At 54.4% G+C, this 24,354-nt stretch overlaps 1 protein-coding gene across 1 annotated transcript in view; it reads right to left on the bottom strand.

Annotated features, from left to right (window-relative positions):
• DLEC1 (DLEC1 cilia and flagella associated protein) overlaps positions 1 to 24,354 on the bottom strand; it is a 74,622-nt gene that overhangs the window by 3,108 nt on the left and 47,160 nt on the right. Inside the window, 22 exon segments of the mRNA XM_034992090.1 lie at positions 112 to 196; positions 375 to 469; positions 546 to 671; positions 763 to 879; positions 974 to 1,179; positions 4,490 to 4,560; positions 5,041 to 5,159; positions 5,778 to 5,929; positions 6,354 to 6,424; positions 7,365 to 7,556; positions 8,067 to 8,197; positions 9,116 to 9,226; positions 9,892 to 10,045; positions 14,924 to 15,063; positions 17,558 to 17,716; positions 17,825 to 17,955; positions 18,194 to 18,287; positions 18,711 to 18,879; positions 19,448 to 19,506; positions 20,237 to 20,429; positions 21,438 to 21,600; positions 22,428 to 22,518. Of these exon segments, the coding sequence (XP_034847981.1) occupies positions 112 to 196; positions 375 to 469; positions 546 to 671; positions 763 to 879; positions 974 to 1,179; positions 4,490 to 4,560; positions 5,041 to 5,159; positions 5,778 to 5,929; positions 6,354 to 6,424; positions 7,365 to 7,556; positions 8,067 to 8,197; positions 9,116 to 9,226; positions 9,892 to 10,045; positions 14,924 to 15,063; positions 17,558 to 17,716; positions 17,825 to 17,955; positions 18,194 to 18,287; positions 18,711 to 18,879; positions 19,448 to 19,506; positions 20,237 to 20,429; positions 21,438 to 21,600; positions 22,428 to 22,518 (2,829 nt within the window).

The raw sequence follows: 24,354 nt of genomic DNA, 5'->3' as shown, positions 1-24,354 counted from the left end.
GGCACTTCGGGGGGAGGAGGACCCGGAATGTAGGAGGGCTCACGGCCATATCTGAGGTCCGGGGAGACTGGCAGGGCCCGGGGGGGAGGGCAGGGGGGACAGCACACTCACCCCAGTACAGGGCTGCTCTGGGATGAGGTCGCTGGCCTGGTGCCGGAACTCTACGCCACCACCGTAGTCCAACTCCACGCTGAGCCTGCCGGCAAAGGAGCATGGCTGGGCCCCGGGGGCCTCCTGGCTGTCCCCCTCTGCTCATCTGGCTCTAGCCAGCCTTTGCCTGGGCTCACCTGCTGGCTTCTCCCTCCCGTTGCCATCTTGCTCCCAGGGTGCAGGTGCTCCCCACAGGGGGCTAACAGGAGGCCCTGCCAACTCACTGTGCGGGCCGTACGTAGCTGCACAGGTCCAGCCGCAGGGGTCCCACGGCGAAGTCCTGCAGGCGACGTCTCCTCCCCGGAAGCTCTCTTTCCACCTGCGGAGCCCAAGCCTCATTGCTGGCGGCCCCGGAGGTGAGGAGGCAGCATGCCCCCCGGGCCAGGCAGGCTCACCTCCTCGTCCAAGCTCATGAAGCCCAGGGCGTAGCCAAGGCACGCCATCTTGTGCGGGATGCCGGCGCCAAGGCCCGTAGGTGAGAAGGAGATGGAGATGGTGCTGCTGCCCCCTGCAGGGACCACCTGGCACAGACGGCAGCCTCAGTGCTGCCCCCGGGCCACCGGCCCGCCGGTGCGGCGCTCTGCTAGCCGCTCCCAGCCCCGCCGGACTCACCACCTGCTTGGGGCTGATGCTGTACAGGTGGTCGGCGGGCACCCCGTCATGCTCCCGCAGAAGGACGGAGATGAGCTTCTGCCGGGCCCTGTTGCTGACACCGCAGCGGTCCTCGGCCTGTCATCAGGGAGTCGCTGGGGCTCACACAGGCTCAAGGCTCACTGGCCCCAACTCAGCAGCCAACCCGCCCTGCCCCTCCACCCCTATTCACAGCCTGGGCAGCTTCGTGGCTGGAGTCCGATGCGCCAGAGGGGCTTGGGGACCAGAAGGAGCTGCTTCTCTCAGGGGTCTCCGGGCACGAGAAGTCATTCCCAGCTTGGTCCCGCAGCGGGAAAGGTGGCCCATAATACACCAGCAGCTCCACCAGTCGGTCCTCCCTGTCTTCCGGAGTGTAGGTCTCCCAGTCCAGGCGGATGTCTGGGCGAGGGGGGTGAGGGCTGAGGAAGGGGCAGGCCAATCGTCCCTGGACCCCCGCCCCACAACCACTGCTGCTGCCTATTCTCCCATTCTCAGGGTGAAGGGGGCCTCGCCTTCTCCCTAATGCCACTTCCAGGCAGTTCTCATTTTGAGAAGTCTACAGGCTCTGTCAGCTGGCTCTATGAGCCCTACCCTATGGACCCCAGGAGCAGGCCTTCATCCAGATGCACCAGTCCGGGTACTTGGGGCTCTCTCTCCCTGCCTTCTCCACCCCCATCAGCTCCCACTGCACTCCCTTCCTTCTCTGGCTGGGCTAGTCTGGATGCCACCATGTCAACCTCCGTCTTGCCAGGATTCTCATCTCCCTTTACCCCCAACCTTCTACCCACCTGGCAAAGCCTAGCCCTGGAGAACTGAACCAACCCTCAGCCCACTGTCACGCCTTCCCTGCTCTCAGACACCTGTGCCACCCCTGGGCACTGGGCTGCTGGCCCCAGCTCACCTCCCCGAAGCCCCCACATCAAGATGGCCCCAAAGGCCCATCGCAACGCCCCCATCTGTCAGCAGGCATCTAAGCCATCCCCCCACTTCCCTCCCGCCTCAGTCTGCCTCCACCCCCTCTCAGGGGCCAGCCATGCCCAGTCTCCCCACCTTGAACAGTTTCCCTCCGCCAGACGATCTTTCCAAACCCCCTTCCCTCCCTCCCCAGCATGCTTGTAGGACCCTGTGCACCCATGCCTCCCCCACTCTGCCCTCAGCCCCTCCCCAGCTAACATCTGACTCATGGCTAGCCCTGCGGGAGACCTGGTGAACAGGCCCACACTCCTGAGCTCGTATTTCTTCAATTTACTGCCTTGCCACCTGCCCCTTACAGCCACCAAATCCCCCTCACCAAGGCCACCAGTGACCTCCCCCCCCCCACCGAAGTTTAGTAAAGACAGAAATATGCATGTGATGATGAGCCCTGAGGATAAGAAGGGGAACCACCAAAACACAAGAAGGTAGAAGAGAAATTCCAAATTAAAAGGAAAATGGCACAAAGTCACAAAAAGCAAAAGAAAGTAGAAAAATAAAGTCATTAAGTAAGGAAGAAGTACATAGACTGAATTTCCTATTAAAAGATAATGTCAGGTTTGAGATGCCTGGGCGGCTCAGTCGGTTAAGCGTCTGCCTTCTGCTCAGGTCATGGTCCCAGGTCCTGGGATCGAGCCTCACGTCGGGCTCCCTGCTCAGGGGGAAGCCTGCTTCTCCCTCTCCCACTCCCCCTGCTTGTGTTCCCTCTCTCGCTGTCAAAAAATAAATTAAAATATTAAAAAAAAAAAAAAAGATAATGTGAGGTTGGGCTTTTAAAAAGCTCAGCTCTCGCAAGCTGGTGCAGCCACTCTGGAAAACTGTATGGAGGTTCCTCAAAAAGTTTAAAATAGAGCTACCATATGATCCAGCAATTGCACTACTGGGTATTTACCCCAAAGATACAAAAGTAGGGATCCGAAGGGGTACGTGCACCCCGATGTTTATAGCAGCAATGTCCACAATAGCCAAACTGTGGAAAGAGCCAAGATGCCCATCCACAGATGAATGGATAAAGAAGAGGTGGTATATATATACAATGGAATATTATGCAGCCATCAAAAGTAATGAGATCTTGCCATTTGCAACGACGTGGATGGAACTGGAGGGTATTATGTTGAGTGAAATAAGTCAAACAGAAAGACATGTATCATATGATCTCACTGATATGAGGAATTCTTAATCGCAGGAAACAAACTGTTGTTGGAGTGGGGGGTGGGGTGGGAGGGATGGGGTGACTGGGTGATAGACACTGGGGAGGGTATGTGCTCTGGTAAGCGCTGTGAATTGTGCAAGACTGTTGAATCTCAGATCTGTACCTCTGAAACAAATAATGCAATATATGTTAAGAAAAAAAAAAAGAAGAAGAAGGTAGCGGGAGGGGAAGAATGAAGCGGGGGAAATCGGAGGGGTAGACGAACCATGAGAGACGATGGACTCTGAAAAACAAACAGGGTTCCAGAGGGGAGGGGGGTGGGAGGATGGGTTAGCCTGGTGGTGGGTATTGAGGAGGGCACATTCTGCATGGAGCACTGGGTGTTATGCACAAACAATGAATCATGGAACACTTCATCTAAAACTAATGATGTAATGTATGGGGATTAACATAAGAATAAAAAAATAAAAAAAATAAAAAATAAAAAAAAATAAAAAGCTCAGCTCTCTGTTGTTTACCAAGAAACATATCAAAGTGATAAAGGGTAAAAACGGGGAAGGGCAAACATGAGACAGTTCTCAAATGCATCTAACAACACAGCAGCTAAGAAGTGAAACTGCTGGAAACACCAGATTTGCTTTTTAAGCTTTTATTTTTAAGTAATCTCTACACCCAATATGGGCCTCGAACTTAGAACCCCAAGATCAAGAGGCGCATGCTCTACCGACTGAGCCAGCCGGGTGCCCCTGGAAATGCCAGGAGATCTTGAAAAAGCCGATTAGAGCAGCGAATTCAGTGCCCCTTTCCTAACGGGCCAGACCCCGCGGACAGACGGAGCAGGGACCTGGAGCACTGGCACTCCCTCGCTGCACATTCCTCACAGGCACCAAGGAGCTTCAAGTCGGAGCTGCCTGGGCCCTGCCCCTAAAGACTGGCTCAGCCCCTCGTGGCCCAGCCTGGAGATGCCTGAAACCCTGGTCCACCTCCAGCCCACCAAAGCTCCTCCTGTGGCCCGGACACTCTCCATTTCCAGGCGCTTTGCCAGGCCCTGCTGGTTCATCCTCCCTCCTGGATGCAGCCTGGACGCCCCACCCATGCGATCCTCCAGCAGCCCCCCTCAATGCACCCAACCTGATGGCTGCACCCCCATCAGCACAGGAGCCTCTCAGTAGAGACCCCGCTGTCCTGTTCCCTCTGGATCCCCAGCAGCTTGTACCAGCACCTGGCTATCGCTCAGGTAGAGCTGGCTGAAGGGATGAGAAAAAGTGTCCCCCTCCAGTGTCTGCTCTTATGCAGAGTGAACCTGATAAGAGCAGGGCACCTGTGGCACTGGGGGGCCCCAGCGGCGGGCAAGGGCATGTCCTGTCCTCACGCATGGAAGCAGCTATCTCTGACAACCCCCAACCAGCGGGTCGCTCCCCACCTTGGCCCTCAGGGGCCTCCCTCGGCAACCACGGGCCACCTGGACTCCTGGGTCCCAGTCACAGGCCGTCAGCTTCCCCCACCCCAGCGTCCCTCCCAGCCTGGCCCGCCACGTGGCACAGTGTGTCGGGAAAGCCCCAGCTTCTCTCGTGAGCCTCTCACCACAGGGGCTGGAGTTATTCAAGCGAAGGACCCGGGTGACCGTGTCTCCTCCAGAGACCTGGGTGCCGAACCTGGAGGCAGGAGACCGGGCTCACACGGTGCAGGCAGGGCTGCTCACAGAGGGGGCTGGAACTGGGGCTCGGGCGGGGAGGAGGCCTGCAGTGGTCTATCCCGAAGTCACGAGGGCCTCGGGCTGGAGGCCTTCCCCGTGCAGTGGCCGGCGAGCGGTGACCCGGGTGCTCGGTGCCCCAGTAGCCCCCGCCCCCGCCCTACACCAGCACCTACCGACAGATCCCAACTGGTGGTGTGTGGGGCCCCAGGTCTGGCACGGACCTCAGGCCACCCTGACTACTTGCTCCTTCTCTCCCTACCCCAAGCCCTCGGAGATGTGCAGACAGCAGCCACGGCCTTGGAGGCCGCTGTCTTCCAGGGCGGCCCTGTTCTATACCCCAAGTAGCCTTGGGCCCGCTGGAGAGCAACAGGTCAGCACGGGCAGCCAGGCTGGAGGCCAGAGGGTTTCAAGGGCTAGGGGATGAGGCCGGTGGCGTCACCTGACGACAGGTTCCTTCTGCAACGGGTCAGTGGTATAATAGGTGGTCCTCCGGGAGCTGATGGGGCAGCCCACCACTGCCATATGCACCGGGATGACTGTTGGTGGCAGGTCTCCCACCTGCAAACGCACACCAATCCTGTGTCCCTCTCGTCCCCTGCTGCCATGGCATTCCCTGGCTCCCCATTCCCTCTGTTCAAGGCCTTCCCTCCAACAGAACAATGGACATAGTTCACCCCTCCATACTGAACTAGGAACTCCTTGTTGGATCATCTGGTCTTATCTGTCCCTGTATCCTCCACAGTCCAGAGAACCCCACAGGAACCCCATGCACAGCAGGTGCCCCCTTCGGGCCGAACGAGTGAGTGAAGGCCCAATGGGAGAGTGAGTGAATGCACCAAGGGCTAGGTGACAGTATGGCTCTGGAAGGCTGTTACTGCTTCTCCATACTCACTGCCCCTCCAGGTCTCGAGTCCTGGCCCAAGTAGGCAGCCTGTCAGATTCCTCTGCCCTCCTCTGTGTGCCCAGCCTCATGGGACCCCATGGGAAAAGGCATGAAAGATTCTGCTCCCAAGAACCCCTCCTGCGTGAATCACTGTGGTTGCTGTGGGTGTGAATGCCTATCCCAAGCTCAGTGGGCACGGTCTTCCAGCTTGGAGAGACTTGAGAGGCTGAGGGCCAGGAGTTGGAGGAGGGAGAGCCCGAAGGTGAGGCCGGGCTCAGGCCATCTATCCTTACCGTGCAGATGAGGTTGTCCCAGTACTCGCCCCACATGTTCGCGTAGCCTGAGATGTCGATGCTTAGCTGCTGGTGGGCCCCCAGCATGCCCTGGGAAATGTGGGGAAAGAAGGCAGCTCCTTTGCCATGAGACAACATGCTTTCCATAAAATCTGGGCGATAACCAGGAATGGGGATTCAGGACTCCAGGGCAGGAAGGAGGTCCAAACCCTCAGGAGTTAGCAAAGCACTATACCACAGCCTTGCCTTGGTCTGGTTAAACAGACCCTCCTCCTGGGAGTCCAGAATCCAGCAGGCAGCCTCGCTCACCTCTCAGGGACCAGGCCCTGGTGGGAGCCCTCCCTTCTGAGCCGTCACCCATCCCAAATCAAAACAAGGCCCATGTCCACGGGCTGTATGCCAGGAGACAGCCTCATTCAAAAAGGGAGTCAGGAGGAGGGCCATGGCCATCTCAGAGGTTTTGCTAGAAAAGATCCTGAAATGGGGCTGTGGCCAGGGCCCCCTCCCTGCAGCAGGTGGCCCACCCCCTGAGAAGGCCCCAGGAACCCCTGCTCTGGCCCACACTGGGGCTCTTACTCAGCTGCTCTCGCCTGGCCAAGTGTTCTCGAATCCGCGATGTCTTCAGCAGGGCAGGGGGCATGTCGGGGCTTTACCAGACAGGATACAGAAACAGCATCAAGCCATCAGGGCTGTTCCCCAGAGCTGAGCCATGTCTCCCCGCAACTAGCATCCTACCAGATGCCCAGTGGAGGAAGGCCGCTCCGACTGCTCCTCCCAGGGGAGAGGTCAGGTCTGTTCACCTCCCTCTCTGGTCTTGGCACCTGCTACACCCCCATCACCCAAAACCCCCTGGCTACAGGCCACCCACCAGCCGAGGGACTGCCTTCCCAGAAACACAGAAGGGCGCTGGGATAGGGACCCCTTGTCCCCAGGCTCTGCCCCGCTGACCCCGGATACCAACCCAGCCCAGACTCCTCATCTCTTGCCCAGCCTTCTGCAAAAGGCCCTGTTTCCAGTCTTTTCTGCTGACATGCGTCCAGCATCGAGTGCCCACTAACTTTCCTGGAGTGGGAAAGGTAATGGCTTACAAACCGTGAGTGGCTCCCCACCAGCCATGGCAGTGGTTTTCAAGTTGGGCTTCCTCGCCTTAGGAGACGAGGTGGTGAGGTGTTTGCTCTGGTGTGCTGGTAGACCACCAGCTTCTGTGGCGTAAATCCTTTCCCCGTGGCTGATGTCCAGTTACAGCTTTGCAGAAAGCCTCCCTGCGACCTCTCTGCCTACACGGCTCCCGCCGCTGCCACGAACTTCTCCCTCACCCGCTGGCCTCATCTCTACCGCCTCATCCGCCAGGATTGCCCCCCCGCCCCCGCTCGCCACAACCCCAGCCTCTCCCGAAGGCCCCCTCAGAGTCTGGGAGATGGGGGGTAGGAGCCGTTTCTCTACATTTCTCCAGGTATCCTTGTGAAAACACACCTTCTCACTCCTCACACCAGCCTCTGGCCGCCTAAGCCACATAGATGCTTAATAGGGCAACCCCGCCTGGCCCTGTCCTCCCTGGGAACTGCCCCTGAAAGAAACTGGACTTACACACTGGGTTTCTGGTTCAGGCTGTCCTGGGGACTCCCGAAGTATTCAAACTTGAGGGTGAAAGGTGTCTGTATTGGGGAGCGGTTGGTCAGGATGAGCGGGCAGCTCACGTGGGTCCTCAGAGGCACCTTGGAGCCGAAGTCAAGGCGGAGTTCCTCCAGGCGGCCCGGCCACAGCTCCGTGCTGGGAACACTGCCCCGGCCGGGCCCAGGGCACGAAGTTACAGGCCACCCTTGGCCCCGCCCAGAGAGCCCCCTGGGGGGGAGTGTGAGAGCTGCCTACACACTGGGCTTCATCCTCGGACTGCCTCCCGTGAAGCTGCCACCCCACAAACACATCCTTCCTGTCAGCTCAGGACGTCAAGAGGGGCCTCAACCACAAACCTTCCCTGACCAGGGGTGACTGGCCTATCTCCCGCTTGCTGGGCCTTGTGTGGGAAAGCCCAAGCTGCCTACGGCCCTGCCCCCTGCGTCTCCTACCTGCCCAGATGCCATGCCTCCAAGTAGGTGGGGGAAAGACCACAGAGAGCGCAGGGTTTGGGTAGAGAGACCTGCTCCCAGAGAGGTTGGCAGGGGCACAATAATACTGTGGCCCTTTCCTGGCCGCAGGAATCAGCTGGGAGTAGGCTGGTATCACATTGCAGTGCTAGTCCTCTGTATGGTCGCCTCAACCCTCAGGCCCTAGCCCCAGCCCTGGGCTCACCTGCTGTCAGAGCCCTCCATAGAGATGGCAATAGCCACCTGCAGTCCCTGGGGTTTCCCAGAAATGCCCAGAACCAGTGGCTCCTTCATGCCTGACACGGTACAAGGGAGGGCCAGATCGCTCAGCTCGTCCTATAAGAAAGCCCACCAAGGGCATATCAGTACACGTAAGTCCCAGGCCTGGGCCTCACATGGTCTTCCCTAGCAGCGGTGGTTGCTGTGGGACACTCAGCACAGAGGCCTTGACCTCTGTCTAGTCTCATCTCTGTGGAAGGGCTCCTCAGTCCCTCCAGTGAGCCACCATCCACAGGCCCAGCCTGACGTCCCACATCCTGGCCCCTTCCTCAGGGCTCCTGGTTGAGTCTGCTCTGAATTTCTGTGCATACCCACACGAAGGGAGACCCTCAAAGTGGGCCTCTGGAGAAGCTACACACTTATCCTGATGAAGCTGTTACCACAGAAATCAAGCCCTTCCTGACTGAGGCCTGCTCTGTGCCTGTGTCCATCTGCTTATCCCCGTAGAGCTCAGACTCAGCAGAGAAAGAAAGTCTACTGTCTCCAGGTTTGCCAGGGAGAAATGGGACTGGGTCTCCACGTCTCCACAAGGAAGAAGTCTCTTTTCCCACAAGAACCACAAACAGATAGCCAGCAACCCCCAACCAAGTACTGAGCAAGTTCCTCCCCGATGGCCTTCCTGTGGGCTGCGTCAGGGAGCAGCTGTGCCCTTCTTCCGGGAAGGCGGCCACCAGCTAGCCTCTCCTAGTAGCACCCAGCACAGGGCCTGTTCCACATCCTTGGGCAAATTGGAAAGCCGGGCCCACCTATGGCTGCAGACGAGGGGAGGGTAAAGCTGGTGCCAAAGGCTACACATGGCCAGAGGTTCTGAGGGCCACTCAGGCCTGCTCTGGGCTTCCTGACCTTGTATCCCTAGAGAGCAGGCCTAACAGGAATGGGGACCCCAGACCCAAATGCAAGGAATCTCTTGCCCTCTTACAGGAGTGGGGTAGGGTGCCTTCCTAGCCCCTCAGGCCCCCTCACCACCTAACTCACCTGGGTGTGAGTAGCCAGCTCCAGGCTGATGTGGCGCTCCTCACTGGGGCCCAGCGTGCCGCGTCTGGGGGAAGCCCTTGCCGTGCAGACGCTTGCTTGGCGCCCCAGCAGCTGGCAGACATGTGGGTATGGAGGCCCTCTTGTCACACGCTGGATTCCCGGCGTGGACCCGGGGTCTGCACAGGGCTTAACACTGGGGTGCGCTCTGCTGGAGGCTGGCGGTCTGGAGGCCCGCAGCAGGACCAGAAGGGGCTGGCTGCTCTCTGGCGGGGCTAATCCACCGGTCCCTTCTCCTGCCCTCTCCAACCCTGGGCAGACCTCACGCCTGTCAGGCATTGCCTGAACTAAACAAGCTGCCCTGGGAGGCCCAGGGTGAGGGTGAGGAGAGGGCAACCGCCTCTGAGGCACGGGACATGGCCCCATCTCCCACCTCCCACGGCACACAAAGCAAGCTCCATGGTCAGCCCCTCAGGCAGTGCCTAACGGGGCTCGCAACAGCTACGTGGGCCAGCCATGGGCTACGCCGGCTGGGAGCCCAGGCTGTGTGTTCCAGTGACTCCTTCTCAGCTAGGGAACTAGAATTCCCTGGAGGCAGGACAAGGAAAAACCAGACCAGATGTGCTGCTCCTTCAAGGAGCCCAGCAGTTCTGAGCACTGTGGGGCAAGGGGCAGGCTGCGGGAGAGAGGTGAGCACCTGGGGGGCAGCCTCCCTCTCCACATGGGCCTCTGGTGCTGAGGACTGCAGACCCGGTGGCTGACGGTGCAGGCTCACTCACCGTGCCCCAGTGGAATCGGGTAGGCAGGAGTGTGCCGTTGATGAGTGTAACAGTTGCCTTGGTGGGCACGCCCACGTAGAGGTTCGTGACTTCCACGTGGCTGCTTTGCAGGTACACATGGGGCTCCTGTACCTCAGCATACACAGGAAGGTAGCTGGAACACAAGGAAATAACGGGTATACTGATTAGAGAAGAAACGAAACTCCCTATTTGCAGATGACATGAGGGTCTATGTGGAAAACCCCAAGGAGTCTATATTTTAAGAACTTCTTAAAAAACAATAACAACAACAAATGCAACAACCTCCCACAACTAATGAGTCAGCAAAGTTACGGGGTACAAAATCACATCTGTGGACCACGAACATGTGGGCATAGAAATTAAAAATACAATACTATTTATGATTGTTCAGAAAAACTGCAATACTTAGATATAAATCTAATAAAATCTGTACAGGATTTATATGCTGACAACTACACAACACAGATGAGAGAAATCAAAGATTTTTTTTTTTTAAGATTTTATTTGTTTATTTGACAGAGAGAGAGAGACAGCGAGAGAGGGAACACAAGCAGAGGGAGTGGGAGAGGGAGAAGCAGGCTTCCCGCCGAGCAGGGAGCCCAACGAGGGGCTCCATCTCAGGACCCTGTGATCATGACCTGAGCCGAAGGCAGACGCTTAACGACTGAGCCACCCAGGCACCCCAGAAATCAAAGATTTAATAAAAGGAGAGACATACTATATTCATGGATTAGAAGACTCAACACAGTAAAGATGTCAATTCTCCACAAATTGATCTATAGGTTTAACATAATTCTTAGGAAACTCCCAAAAAGGATTTTTGTAAATATAGACAAGCTCATTATAAAATTTATATGGAAACATAGAGGACATAGAAAAACTAAAACAATTTTTAAAAAGAAGAATACGATAAGAAATCACTGTACTGAATGTTAAGACTTACTCTATGGCTACAGTAATCAAGATAGTGAACCATTGGTGGAGAGATATACACACAGACCAATGGAACAATATAGAAAATCTAGACATACACTCGCACCAATCTTTCACAAACTCTTAAATGACAGAGAAGGGGAATGAACACTTCCAAACTCATTCTAAGATGTATTACTCTAGTAACAAAACCAGACAAAGACATCACACACAAAAACACAGACCAATATCTCTTATGACTACAGATACAAAAATCCTCAACAAAATACCAGCAACCCAAATCCAGCAACATATAAAAAGGACCATACACTGACCAAATGGGATTTTTATAAGAATACAAGGTTGGTTTTAACATCCAAAAGTCAATGTAAAACACCATGTTGACACACACAAAGGATAAAAAGGACATGATCATTTCAATAGATGCAGAAAAAAACATTCAAGGAAATCTAACATTCTTTCAATAGAAAAACAATCAGCAAACTAGGAATAGGAGGGAACTTCCTCAACCTGATAAAGGACATCAACAAAAAGCCAAAAGCTAACATCTTACATAACAGGGAAAGACTGCTTTCTTTTAAAGATGGGGAACAGGACAAGGATGTCTACTTTTGCCACTTTTATTCAACTTTATACTGGAGTATTAGGTCCATTAAGCAGGAAAAAGAAATAAAAAGCATACCAATTGGACAAGAAGAAGTAAAATTATCTCTATATACTGATGACACAATCTTCTACTTAGAGAACTATTAGAAATAATAATGAATTCAGCAAGGTTGTGCGATACAAGATCAATGAACAAAAATATTTGTATTTCTATAAACTAGCAATGAATATTCATAAAATGAAATTAAGAAAACCAGTCCATTTCCAAAAGCATCAAAAAAGAGGGCGCCTGGGTGGCTCAGTTGGTTAAGCGACTGCCTTCGGCTCAGGTCATGATCCTGGAGTCCCTGGATCGGGTCCCGCATCGGGCTCCCTGCTCGGCAGGGAGTCTGCTTCGTCCTCTGACCCTATCCCCTCTCATGTGTTCTCTCTCTCTCAAATAAATAAATAAAATCTTTAAAAAAAAAAAAAAAGAGAAAAATAAAGTGGACCTCACGGAAATTAAGAATTTTTAGGCTTTGCAGTATACCATCAAGAAAGTGAAAGGATAATCTTCAGAATGGGAGAAAATATTTGAAAATCATATTCCTAATAAGAGATTTATATCTAGAATATATAAAGAACACTTACAACTCCATAATAAAAAAAGACAACCCTATTTTTAAAAAGTAGGCAAAGATCTCAATACGGTTCTCCAAAGAAGACAATGGCCAATAAGCACATGAAAGATGCAAAACATCATTTGCCATTAGGAAAAAATAAACCAAATCCTCAATGAAATATCACTTCACACACACTGGGATGACTACCATTAACAGATCATGAGGATGTGGATAAATAGGCCAGCAGAGTGGAGAAGGCTGGAGACTGGGTCAGGATTGGCCACTTACACCTGCACCATTATATCACATACCATTTGTGGAAAACTGTAAATAAAGAAGTAAATATAATGCTGTTCTAATGAGAAAAAAAAAAGAAGAAGAAAGGACGTGATCAGATTAGCTAATCACACAGAGAACAATTTAAAATCCCTGGAGAAGAAGGCCCTGCAGAGCTGCCCTAACAACAGAACGAAGCACCTCATGGGCAGGAGTGGGCCGTGGGGAAAGGGCCAAGGACTTAACTCAAGACTGCCTGCAGGTTAGCGTGGCCAGTTCAGGGCCCCAACGCCTGAGCTCACGCACACACGCACGCACACACACCGCACGGCCACACAGCAACACACTGGAAGGTGGGTGTGGGGCTGACAGAGGTCAGGGCTGATTCGGCAGGAACACGGGGCCTCTCAACTAGCACCGAGGGAAAACAACCATAGAAATCCACTTCATTCCTATTTACAGATGAAGGAATGCAAAGATTTGAGTAGCTGGCCAGGGTGGGCTGCCTCTACTGTTTGTCTTGGCTGCCTTCCCCAAAGGTGCCTTCTTCCTCCTGGATTCAGGTCCCTGGGTACTGAGGGTGCTCACGTCCACTTCGCTCCCTGGAAGAGGAGTGCTCTCCACACCTACACCCCCTTCCTCAGAAACCTAGACCACCAGCTCCTCGTGTAAATCTCCTTCCTCTCCCGCTCCAAATCCGGAGTGGGCAGCCAAGGATTACTTATTGCAGAAGAAAACCCCAAAAGTAAAGGAGAAGGATCCCAACCAAAAGGTGAGAAAACAAAGGTGAGTTTCCTTGGGGGAATCTGAGACACTGCTGCGTCCATAAGACAATAACAGACTACTATAAAAAAGGATGAATCCGAGAGCAAAAAAGCTTCACATTTAAAAATATGACTGCCAAAAGAAGGGCATCCGCCAAAGACCGAATTAGCACCCTGCAAGGCCAAGGACATCTCCCTGAACAAGGAGCACAAACGCTGAGATGGACGATATGAGGAAAATGGTTAAATTCCTGCAGTCCAGATGCAGCAGACCTGTGGTGGGCTGTGGGGGCTACGGTCTTCTCTTGTCTGGCCACTTTCCCACCAGCTTCTTCTGGAGGCCGCCCCTCCCCCTCTGGCACAGGCATGTGGGGGGGGGCACGTGACCCAAAGAGGCCCAATCAGAGTCCACCTCCGGAGAAAGCCGGTTTCCTTATTCTCCAAGGTTGTTAAGCTGGGAGTGTGGGAACCTGGAGCCTTAAGTGCCCCCCCCCCCCCAGGGCAGAGTGGCCAAGGGCCCTTGCCACCAGGGGAGAGAAAGGCGAGCAGAGAAGCAGAGTTGGGGGGTGGGGCGGTGAGGGTGAGGGAAGGAGGTAAAGAATGAGAGAGAAGCAGAAGAGCAGACCCAAAAAGGCTGGAGCCCATGGATTCAGCAGGGCAGGAATGCCCCCTTCCAGGAGCCAGCAGCTTCCCTGTTATGCTTAAGTTGGTTCCATCTGTGTTTCCATCACCTACACTGGAAACATTCTGATTCACGCTGGGTTCTTGAAGAACAGAGATAGGAAAGGAAGATGGCAGACTTAATAAAAGGCATTCTCCCAGGGGAGAATGACTTGACCTTGGTATTTAAGGGCTGCAAGATGCCACGTGGGACCAGTGAGGAAGAGTCCCACTGAAATATGTGCTGGTGATTGGGTGGAAGTACATTCAAACCAAACGGACACAGGTGGTCCCACCCCCGCAGCCATCAGGTGGTCACATTTAAAAGTCAGATGTCACTGTGAGCGCGTAGGGTAATGCGCAGCTTCATGCGCTAGAGGTGGAAGTATAAAATGGCAGTCTTTTTGGAGGATAATTCAAGAGTATCCATGAAGATTTAAAACAAGCACTTAAGTGTTTTTATAATGAAATACCAAATATATGCAGAAATGACTATTAAACACAGCTACAGCATAAATTACATACAAAGTTTAAAGAATAGTAAGAACACCTCTGTACCACCCTTACTCAGCTTAAGAAAATGAGTATGAGGGGCGCCTGGGGGGCTCAGTGGTTAAGCGTCTGCCTTCGGCTCAGGTCATGATCCCAGGGTCCTGGGATCGAGTCCCACATCGGGCTCCCGGCTCAGCGGGGAGCCTGCTTCTCCCTCTCCCTCTGCCTCTCCCCCTGCTCATGCTCTCTCTCTCTCTGTATCTCTATGTCTCAAGTGAATAAATAAAATCTTAAAAAAAAAATGAATATGGGAGCGCCTGGGTGGCTCCCAGCGCACACGTGTGTGTTTCTCTGGGGGCGCCTCTCTGAGGGCTGATGCTGGGTCACCGGGAATGCACACACTTGACTTTACCAGGTGACACAGAGTGCTGTTGAAAGTGATTGTACTCATTTCCAATCCTTTGGCACACAGACTAGAAGGATATTCCCTATAACATGACCAGTGAATTTTCTCTGGGCCATGGATTTTCTTTTCTGTAATTTCCAAATTTTATAGAATAAACATGTTTCAATACCCTTAAATTCCTTAATGACTATAAATCCTTCATGGCATACAACATCCACATACTGTGAGGAGGCATGGAGTGGGCTGTCATGGCTGCCCGGCTGCCCCCTTACCTCCAGGCCCCGTTTACCACCTCCAGCTCCAGGACGGTCTGCAGTCGCTGACACTGCTTGGCCTCCAAGGTGATGTTCACTCTGCACTCCCCCAGAGGGTGAATCTGCCCGCTTGAGGGCTCAATGTCGAAGGGAGATACCTGGTGTGGAGGTCAATCCAGAAGAATGAGGAGAGGACACTTGGAATTGCAGAACTGGCAGTTGGGTAGCCCCCAAGCTGCCCCACCTCCTCAAAGAGCTGCTAGGATGCAGGACAAAGCAAGCAGGGAGAGCAGGGCTCTCGGGATTAAGAGAACAAAAACCAAGTCTCTAAGTAAAGGAGAAGGTCCCCATGCACTGGCCCAGATCTGAGAGGTAGAGGGCAGCCCCAGTGTACAGGCATGGGTCAGGACCCTGAGGGCTCTAAGGACGGAAAACCATTGGGAGAAGTGTGATGCTTCCACGACCAACCGCCCTCCCCACCATTGCCCGCTGCAGGCTTGAGCCCCTTAGCCTCCATACCAGGCACAGAAAGGGAGAAAAGAAGGACAAAAGCTTAGGAAGAAGAATGCACCTGCAAGGGGGGCTCTCTACCCCCATCTTCCTGTTCCCAACTGAGACAAGGAGCACTGGTCTGACTGAAGGGCCCCATGGTCACACTGCCTAGTGAGGGTGTCACTGAACATGGAAAGGTCACACCCTGGAGGGACGCTATCCCCTCTTTGGTCTCTTCATTCCAGGAGACTGAGACAGTGAGTGTCAGGCCCCTGCCTGGAGGGCAGCCTGCCCATCCCGTGGAGGCCTGCGGTCTTCTACCCCCTTCCTCCCACCCAGACTGCCATGCTGGCCAGGTCAGGTCCAGAGTGCTTGTCTTGGGCTCTGTGCTCTCTTGCTTCTGACGGCTCACCTCCCCAGCACTGGTGGGAGGGAGCGGCTGGACTAACTCTCAGCAAAAGCGGCTCATGTGCTCAAGTCTGGGCCCCAAGCTCTGGTAGTAAAGAAGAGCCCCTTTGCTTTCCTTGGTCGTTGTTCCTCACATGTGTCTCCCTGGAAGTCCTGGGGGGATGCTGTAGGCCAGGACTGCGTCTCTGCGCCCCTGACCTGAGCACATCTAACAGACCCCAAATCCCAACATTATTTTTGAGAGCTCAAAAGAACAGAGTACAGAGAACTGTAGAGACAGGATTCGAACCAGGCTCAATTAAGACATAAATCTTAATATACTATGAAATTGACAGTTACTTCAATTATAAAAAATTATCATTCTTCACAGTGGGAGAAAAACCCAGATTGGGAATTAGAGAACCAGGATCTGTTGATTCCACCACTCACTAGCTGTGTGACCCTGGGGAAACCACTATCCTTCTCTGTGTCTATCCAATAAGGAGGCTGGCTGTGGTCTGTGGTCTGGGTAGCCCCAGAGTACGGTGGCCAGAGCAGTCACACTTTATTTTCCATCTTGGGCTTCTGCCTAAGGTTTCATTTGAAGAAAAGCTTCCTGCCTAAAGATATTGATACCACCCTGTCCCTGTCCCCATTTTCCACGGTTCCCAAATCCAAGTGGGGAGACCGATGAGCCTGGACAGAAAGTGCCAAACTCCAAGCCTGTGTAACAGGACATTTGGCAATGGTTCTTGGCAATGGTGTTGGTAATTTGATGCAAATTGTCCCAACTGCTAAGTTTCAGAGTGCCCAGCTGCAGAAATGAGGCCGTTGCCTAAAGGACAAGGCCAGTCAAGTGTAAAGGAAAGGTCCAGGAAAAAGGGATCGCCCACTGGCAGATATGATGGATCTGCGGCTGCACCTTTCCTGGGCTTCTGCATGTGGAAGGAGGGAAGGGCAATGTTCTGCCTCTGGATGGTAAGTGGGCAAGCAAGAGGGGACTTGGCAGGAAGCAGTCAGAAGGAGGGTGCTTTCACCACACAGACCTGGTCAGAGCGTCACATGGGCAATCAGGACCTAAGGCAGCTCCCAAGAAGTCACAGCTGCCCCGTGTATGAAGAGTGGGGGTGACCAGCGGTGACTCACAGCTACCCGCCGGCAGGTAGGAGTAACTGACGTTTCGTGCCACTCGCTCTGGTTTTGCTCTGGATTGCACATCATATTTAAATGTGATGATGATGATGATAATACTTAATCACTTTCAGTGTTTTCTGTGTTTGTAGTTAAAAGGAAAGAGCTACTTGAGTGGAAATGTATGCTGGATTCTCCTGTTTGGGGCCGCAAGCCCGGCGCAAGTGCCCCCTGGTGGCAGGTACTCAAACTGCGAGCACAGTCCCTGGGAGGTTGGGAGCCTTGGGGGTGAGCCCTGCGGGTCGGACCCCCAGCTTCCGGCCCAGCTCAGCTGCCTATTTTCCTCCCAACTCAGCCTGCTTTGACAGAGGGAGAAACCCATGTCTTATTTCCACATCAGATGGTGGAGAAAGGAACAGTAAAATCCAGTTTGGGGTTAAGTTCTGCTGTCCGGGGGAGCCCAACTGCCTCAGAGATGGGGAGAACCGGGGACACTGCCAGGCAGGAGTGACGAGGCAGGCCCTTCCTGTCCAGCCTCAATGCTCTGAATGCGTCAGGACAGGTCTCCCTTCCTACACCACAGGTGGATCGGCTCCCACGGGGGAGGGGCAGCAGTGCTGGGGCCAGCGATGCCGGACTTACGCCCTCACGCCTCTCTTGGAGGCAGACCAGGCTCTCCTTCATGCACCACGTGGCCGGGAGCTGGCTGACGTTCTGGATCTGGATGGAGTCGGTGGCTTTCTGCCCCAGGCGCAGCAAACCAAACTGAAGGGCTGAGACGTTGATGACAAGGGCGGGCCCCTGAGACACCCAGAGGGGCCTGTCACTGGACCGCCTTGGGAGTGGACTCTGCGCCCTACCCCTGCCACCCTGCTGGCCCACCGAGCCGCGCAGCATCCCCAGCAGCACCTTAAAGGCCGCCTCAATGTGTAATACCACTGGCGAGGGTGAGTTTTGGATTTCACACAGCAGGTCCTGGCTTGTTGGGCCAGGGACACCCCCGGTAAAGCTCAACTCAAAATCCTCCACCTCGCTGGGCTCTGGAAGAGAGGGGGAAGTGAGCTGGAGAAAGGGAGGGGGGCAGTTCCCTGCTGTGGCTGGGCCCAGATGTCTGGCCTCCGCCGACTTCTCATCCATCACACAAGCCAGGTTGCAGCTGGAGCTGATCCCAGAACCCCCTGAACCCCTGCACAGGTCCCCTGTCCTCTCAGGTCGCCCCCCCCCCCCCCCCCACCCCCAGGAGGTCACGCCCCCCCCTCCCCACCATCCCTGCAGTACCTATGGTCCCCATGCAGGGTTCCACTTCAATGATGTGGCAGTCACTGATCTTCCCCCACAGGTATCTGATGGGGGACTTGCTGTTGTTCCACATCTGTAAGACACGCCCCAATCCAGGCTCCCCAGGCACCACCCCTGCACAAATCTGTACCCACCAAGGGACTGCGGGGCTATGGGCCCACAACGGGACCTCCCGACACCCTCCCAGCTACTTCTTGGCCATCCAACAGCACCGACACCACACGGCAGGGTTTGTGGGCACATATCCCACCGAAGACCCACAACCACAGGAATGGTCCCACAGCCCTATCGTTCGGAGGATGCTGGGGAGCTGGTGAAATGACAAATGTGCCCGGCCCATCATTGGTGCACATCAAGTCAGGTTCAAGAGCCCTGGGGACAGTCTCATCCTCTATGCAGTGGCTATCGTCCACCCCTCCAGCCACATCCTCCCTATGCTCATGCCAAGTTCCGCACACTCCTGGCCAGCCTAGGCTGGGGGGAGACCATAGCCTACCTTAAAATTTTTCTTCACATTTATGCCAATGTAGTTCTCCCCGGGGATGATGAGGGCATACGGTTCTAAGAGAACCTGGAAAGGTTCCACTGAGCCTTTCACCTCGATGTCCAGGACAATCACGTCATCCACAGAGTAAGAAAAATCCTTCAGGTTTTCCTGTTCCAAGCTGAACACAAACCCACCGTGAGCTAAGAGCCAACGCAGCCTGGGAAGAGGGCTGGGAGCATGGCCCTACATGGCCCTCACCTCTGTCCCTTCTCTGTGGTCTTGTGAAAAGAAAGCACTCCCCTACCCACAGCTCCCAAGCACCTCAAATCAGAGGCACGAGCCAGCCAAACAGTGATAGTACTGGGACGGGGTGCCTGGCCTGCTGCCTCCCGGGACTATGCCGTAGTGGTACCCAGCCTGGGTCTCCACATGAGGCTGACCGGAGACCCACCCTGACTGTCTGCCCAGGGGAGAGCTGATGGAGATGCCCCCTTCCTTAGTCGCCACCACCCAGGGCCCAGCGGCCTGGCAGCCCGGCGCTGAGGCTAAGTGGAGCCCAGCGAGCCGTTCCCCGCAGCTGAGCCCCTCTGGGCCTAGGTGCCAGGGCAAGGCAGAAGCGCTCCCCTGTCAAGGCCTGCTGGGGGTCAGGGGGCTGCTTCCCTCCTTGCCGTCACCTTCCCCAGTACCCCCAAGGGGAGGGCAGGCCCCGCTGCCCACCCCTCATATAGGGCCCAGTCCCCACTCACTTCATGGGCTCTGGGACGTCCTCTAGCACCATCTGGAGCACACTGTGAAAATCCCTGGGCTGCAAGACAAGCACAGCACCCTGAAAACAACCCGCACTCCAATCCGCTGTCCTGGAGAAGCCGGGAGCCATGGCAGAGAGGCCTTCCGAAAACCACGGCGCTGCTTCCCTACTACCGCCCCTACCCCAGGGAGGGAGGCAGCACTCGGGATGTGGGGCCGCCGCAGTCTCAAGGCTGGCGTTCCGACCTCAGCGGGGCCTCAGCGGACAGGAGGGACAGGCTCTCCAGGCCCTGACACTGCCTCTCTCGGCAGCGCCCTCAACTGTGGGAGGCACCACAGCTTCCCAGAACAGTAGGGCCGGATGTCGGCTGGACAGGCAGGGGAGTTCTGCCTTCACTCCCAGCTCTCATTTCCCCTCTCCTCACACAGGAGCCCCCTGTGGGAACCCGGCCCTCGGCACCTGCACCTCACTCTCTGGGGGAGGCCGGGGGCTGGGCAGAGATGCGACTGTCACCGACGCAGTGGAAACACGGAAGATGCCAGAGCTGAGGAAATGAGCCCAGGGTCCTGCTACAGGCAAGGTGTGTACGCCGTCGGGACCAGGCAGAATAGGCTGCTTTGTCCTCCAGCCCCACTCTCAGCTAAGTGCCGGCCTCGGAGGATGCCGGGATCTCATCAGGCTCAGCTGCGGCTTCAGTGTCACTAAAGGACAAGGATGGGGGCTGGGGGGGGGGGTGAAAGTGCCACGACCCCATCATGTGTGACTACCAGGATGGCATCGTTTTTACCTCATGAGGAGAAAAGCTCAGGATGAATTCATGGTCCGTGTGGGGGCTGAGAACCCCTCTTTCAGGCAGGATGGAGAAGGCCGTCTCCCTGTCAGGGTGGTACTTGAGGCTGTCCAGGCTGTAGGTTTCTCCAGGCATCAGGGGCTGCAGGTTAGGCTTCATGATCTGCCAGTGGAAGGCCAGCTCCACGTGCCTGTGGGGGCAGCGGATCTATGGCCCAATTTTGCCAGGCCCAGTCTTCTGACCCCCTGCCTGGCCGGGCCCCACTCTAGGAGTGAGCAGAAAGGACCCAGGAACAGGAAGTGGGGGAGCACATGGGTCAGGGGTCCACGCTGGAGACCTCCTAAGACAGCTTCCCTCTCTCCACTACAGCAGTTGGGGGTTAGAGCCACGGGAACTCAGGGAAAATGGTAAACACAGGGAATCAGGCTCTAACTCTTAAGCTGTAGATATCCGGAACATTTTCTGCAGTGTCCGCTACCACGTGAGAGTTCCAGAGGTTTGCCCCCTGGACTCCCCACTCTACCACCCTCCACCCCTTCAGCTGTGGCCTCCCAGGACAGCTCTGTCCGGAAGGGGATGTGCCCACCGGCTCCCAACAGAGAAGTGACAACTGCACGGTGGTGGGGAGGCAGGACTCCAGCATGCTGCTGATGGGGAGGGATGGCAGATGGGTACTGCTCGTCACCTCAGGAGACAGACTCTTGTAAGGCCTGGGGCCACCACGGAAGGTCTGTCCTAGTTTAATGGCGGTGCTCACAGGATGGTCAGGAACCGAACCCACCGGTCACAATCTGCCTGATCTTGGAACTTGGCTGGCTTCCCCTCATGGGCAGGGCAAGACCTCTCTGCAAAACTGCTCTGGGCTAAGGATACTCCAGGATGATCTAGAACAACACTGTCCAATCTAACAGACAGCAGCAATGGTAATCTTACTTATCTGCTCTGTCCAATACGAGAGTCACGAGCTACACATGTGCTGGTACTTAAAATGTGACTGGTGCCACCGAAAAAGTGAGTTTTATTTTAGTTTTAATTGATTTCAATTTCGATAGCCACATGTGGCTACCGTGATGGGCAGTGAAAATCTGGGTTCTTCCATCTGGCCCTTGGAAGGACCCTCCAGCCTCCCTGGGAACTCCGGGCCAGGTGCGGAAGGAGAAAGGGTGCACGTTGGAGGGGGTGGCACAGTGTCACTCACGTAGCATTTCTAATAATCAGCTGCTTTCTAGCTGTGGACTGAAGGTTCTCGGGCTCAAAGCGTATGAAGTGTTGGGCTGTTAAGTCTGTGAGCTCTCCAGGCTCCGGCTGACTTTCTTCGCCAGAAATATAGATCAGATCCAAAGCAACCAGCTGCCCGATTCCTGACACAGTAAGATGGTAAAGTTTCACTGGGGCTGACATTAGGACTCTGTGGCCAAAGGCTGTCACAAGATCCATGCCACTGTCCACATGCAGCTGGCCTTGACCATGACCCCAGGAAGTATACAAAGAGGGGAACAGGGGGCCATCAGCACACAGATCCTGTACCCGTATCTTCCCAGACTACAAGGAGGTGATTTTGATAACCTGGCCCATAGCAGGCACTCAGTTAATGCTTGCCAGGTGAAACTGGTTGGAAGGATGGATGGACAGACAGATGGATGGATGGAAGGATGAACAGAAGGAAGGGAGGGAGGGAGGGAGGGAGGGAGGGAAGGAAGGAAGGAAAGAGGGAAGGAAGGAAGGAAAGAGGGAAGGAAGGAAGGAAGGAAGGAAAGAAAGAAGGAAGGAAAGAAGGAAGGAAGGCAGGCAGGCATCTTGGGGAAATCCAGCAGGATGCCCCTTCTAGCTCCACAGAAACTGGGGTGCTTCTGGTCATTTATGTGTAAGTTTCTGGCAATTCCCCAAAGGAGATCGAGGTGAGTTTAAAAATGAAGAAATCAAAGACTTCACCCCAGGCTCCCCTCTGTCTCTCACGAGAAGGTTCCTTGGGATTGTCCCAAAGGCCACACTGACTTGGGTCTCCAATGTCTGACCAGAGCAACAGGCCCCAAACCAGGCCCCAGAGCCTGGAGGCTGCAGCAGGCCCTCTTACCCCCTGAGACAGGGCGGCTCAAAGCCGTACCACGGCCAAGCCTAGTGCAGCAGCTTCTGGAGTCAGGGTACCCGCCCACCCCGGCCCCAGGCCTGGGAGTACACACAAGCCCACCTACGGTCACCAGCTCCTTTATCTGGCAGTTGTCACATACAATGATGAAGGTCTGCTCTGCCTTTTCTAGGCTCGTTGGGAGGAACAAGACCTGGCGGAGAGAAGGGCTGCCCTGTTACCTCCCTCCTCCTCTCAGACACATACCCCCCCTCCCCTTGTTCTCCACTTCTCACTTCCCTCCCTGCTGCCCGCCCCTCACCCCCCGCCTTCTCCCTAAGGCCAGGGGGTTCTGCCAAGACCCCACTCCAGACTAATGCAAGAAGCATGTTGAAAGGCATGAAGAAAAAGTTCACAGAGACTGAGATGCAAACAGCTCTTCAACACATGAACACATGTTTAACCTCATTAATGATAAAAGAAATGTAAATGAAAACCACCCAGAAAAAGTTTTCACCCTTCATACTGGCAAAGAGCAGAAAGCCGGCAATCAGAAATGCAATGAAAAGAGAGCTGAATTTTCTTCAAAATCATCTGGAGGGGAAGGGCGCGGTTTGGCTGGAAGGGACGGAGGGGCGTAGATGCGATGAGGTTGGCAAAGAGTTGATCGATGTTGACTGGGTGCTAAGGACCGGAATGAGTTGTTAAACTAGCCTCTCCATTTTTGTATATGCTTTAAAATACGCATGACAACAGGTTTTCTCTTTTTTTTTTTTAAGTTTTTCTTTTACGTTTGATAACACACTGTAATTGGCAAGGGTGAGGGAACAGACACCCTGACATACCCATGTGGTGGGGATTTGGGCAACGTGAATCACAGTTCTGACCAGCAGAGACCCCTGAGTCGGCAAACCCACTTCAAGGCCTGGAACCTGCCGGGAGACTCATAGTTGGACAGAGTGATGTATGGAGTTGCCGAAATGGCCAGAGATCAGAAAGAATCGTCGTGGCCCTCAGTAGGGGACAGCTGACCTGAGCTATGGATCACTGGAGCAGTGGGATACTATGCAGCTGTGACAAATAGGAGAATGCTGTTCAAGATAGAGCAGAACAGTGAGCGGGTGGAACAGAGTATAGTGTGGGCAGCAATCTGTGGGAAGCACTTCACTCTATATAGTTGCAGCTTTTGATTTTTCATCATGTGAATTTGTTTCTTATTTGGAAATATGAATACATTTTTTTTTTAAGATTTTATTTATTTATTTGAGAGAGAGAGAATGAGAGACAGAGAGCATGAGAGGGAGGAGGGTCAGAGGGAGAAGCAGACTCCCTGCCGAGCAGGGAGCCCGATGCGGGACTCGATCCCGGGACTCCAGGATCATGACCTGAGCCGAAGGCAGTCGCTTAACCAACTGAGCCACCCAGGCGCCCCTGAATACATTTTTTAAAAGATTTTATTTGACACAGAGAGAAAGAGACAGTGCACAAAGGGGGAGTGGCAGGCAGAGGGAGAAGCAGGTTCCCTGCTGAGCAAAGAGCCCGATGTGGGACTCGTTCCCAGGACCCTGAGATCATGACCTGAGCCGAAGGCAGACGCGTAACTGACTGAGCCACCCAGGCGCCCTGGAAATATGAATACATTTTAAAACAAACCCCAGGGCGCCTGGGTGGCTCAGTTGGTTACGCGTCTGCCTTCGGCTCAGGTCATGATCCTGGAGTCCCTGGATCGAGTCCCGCATCGGGCTCCCTGCTCGGCGGGGAGACTGCTTCTCCCTCTGACCCTCCCCCCTCTCGTGTGCTCTCTCTCTCTCTCATTCTCTCTGTCTCAAATAAATAAATAAAAAAAAATCTTTAAAAAAAATAAAAATAAAAAATAAAACAAACCCCAAATAATCAATAAATAAAATACACAAGGGATACCAAGGGGAAAAACCTCCCCTTGACTCCTCACTGCTCTCCAAAGAGTCCTGCTGCTCCCCTCTTCCTTTCCCTGGGGATCACAGGAAGATAGGATGAGGGGATGTCCTGGCCTGGTCAGGGGTGACCAGCC

This window comes from Mirounga leonina, unplaced genomic scaffold (genome assembly GCF_011800145.1).
Source record: "Mirounga leonina isolate KUSES-001 unplaced genomic scaffold, KU_Mleo_1.0 Mir_115, whole genome shotgun sequence".
Lineage (NCBI taxonomy): Eukaryota > Metazoa > Chordata > Mammalia > Carnivora > Phocidae > Mirounga > Mirounga leonina.
Note: the sequence above shows the minus strand (reverse complement) of the source record. Positions and strands in the feature narration are given on the sequence as shown.